Source organism: Merops nubicus, unplaced genomic scaffold (assembly GCF_000691845.1).
Source record: "Merops nubicus isolate BGI_N331 unplaced genomic scaffold, ASM69184v1 scaffold30264, whole genome shotgun sequence".
Lineage (NCBI taxonomy): Eukaryota > Metazoa > Chordata > Aves > Coraciiformes > Meropidae > Merops > Merops nubicus.
Window position 1 is genome coordinate 307 of NW_008606723.1, and position 1,347 is coordinate 1,653.

The window sequence follows — 1,347 nt, forward strand, 5'->3', positions numbered from 1 at the left end:
CTGAGCAGCTACCGGGACTGCCTGAGCAAGTGGAACAAAGCCATCGAGGTGATGTACTCCCAGTGCCTGGAGGTGGGGCGCGCCCGCTGCCTGCCCGTCTACTACGAGCAGCTGGTGCTGCACCCCGAGCGCTCCCTGCGCGCCATCGTGGACTTCCTGGGCATCTCCTGGAGCGACGCCGTGCTGCACCACGAGGAGCTCATCGGGAAGCCAGGAGGGGTGTCGCTCTCCAAGTGAGGCTCGGGGCTCCCACCTCGGCTGTTCGAGGGGGGGGGGTTGTTCCAGGAAGGAGGTCGAGGATAGAACTGGGGGTGTTGCTTGTGTTTGTCCTTGTTTTTCGGGGCTGGGAGTGGCAGCGTGTCCAGTTTTGCTGCAGTAGGTTCTGTGTGTCCGAGCAGGAGATGCCCCTAATCCCCCCAGTCTGTTGTACCCAGCGGAGCAGCTTGTTAGGCAGGATTTTAGGAGCAGGTGACTGTTTCAGTAATCTCTCCCAACAGTGCTGAAACGCCTTAGGTTCCAATTTGAGAACAGCTTGGTCTGAAACGTGAGCTCTTTAATGCCTTTTGTTTTTTTCCACCTGCCCTCAAATACCTCCTTACTGCAATTAGTTTTGCTGCTAACGAGGGAGCAGCAGCTCTTGCCAGGCTTGGTGCTGCTCTTGCAGAATAACAGAAAGACCTGCTTGGCAGAGCCACGCCCCAGCACTCCCTCCTCGTGGGCAGACTGGCTGCCCGGGGCTGCTCACCTGCTCCCACCTTCTTCTCCTCTTCTAACACTGTTTCCTAAACAGAGGCTTAAGCCCAGCTTAGCAAAACACAGCTGGTGGTGTAAGGGAACCGTGCAAGCAGCGGGGGGCTCGCAGGGCAGGGAGCGTGGCCAGCGGGGGGCACAGCCCAGTGCCCTGACCCCAGGCAGACCAGGGTGGCAGCTGTGGTGCAGGGTAGGAGGCAGACACCTTGGGTGGCTGAAGTGATGAGTTCTCCCTTCAGCACCATCTGCTCAGGGTGAATTCTGCCAAGGTTGCTCAAAGTTTTTGGATTTTCCCTGGGGTCGTGTGGTGCGTTTGTGCTCTTGGGCACGGGAAGGGCAACGTGGAGGTGGCAGCAGATCTAGCTGAAGGCTCCTCTGTGTCTAGAATCCAACTTTAGTGTCTCGTTTTCTTTTTTTGCTGTATTATTTTTCCCCAGGATAGAAAGATCCACAGACCAGGTGATCAAGCCCGTGAACATGGAGGCGCTGTCCAAGTGGATCGGGCACATCCCGGGGGACGTGCTGCAGGACATGGCCCACATTGCCCCCATGCTGGCCAGGCTGGGCTACGACCCCTATGCCAACCCCCCCAACTAC

At 58.0% G+C, this 1,347-nt stretch overlaps 1 protein-coding gene across 1 annotated transcript in view; it reads left to right on the forward strand.

The window, feature by feature from the left end:
• LOC103772421 (protein-tyrosine sulfotransferase 2) overlaps positions 1-1,341 on the forward strand; it is a gene marked incomplete at both ends in the record, with an annotated part of 1,644 nt that extends 303 nt beyond the window's left edge. The window contains 2 exons of the mRNA XM_008939751.1: positions 7-233; positions 1,188-1,341. Of these exons, the coding sequence (XP_008937999.1) occupies positions 7-233; positions 1,188-1,341 (381 nt within the window). The remainder of the gene's footprint in view (positions 1-6; positions 234-1,187) is intronic.
• Positions 1,342-1,347: the final 6 nt, after the last annotated feature.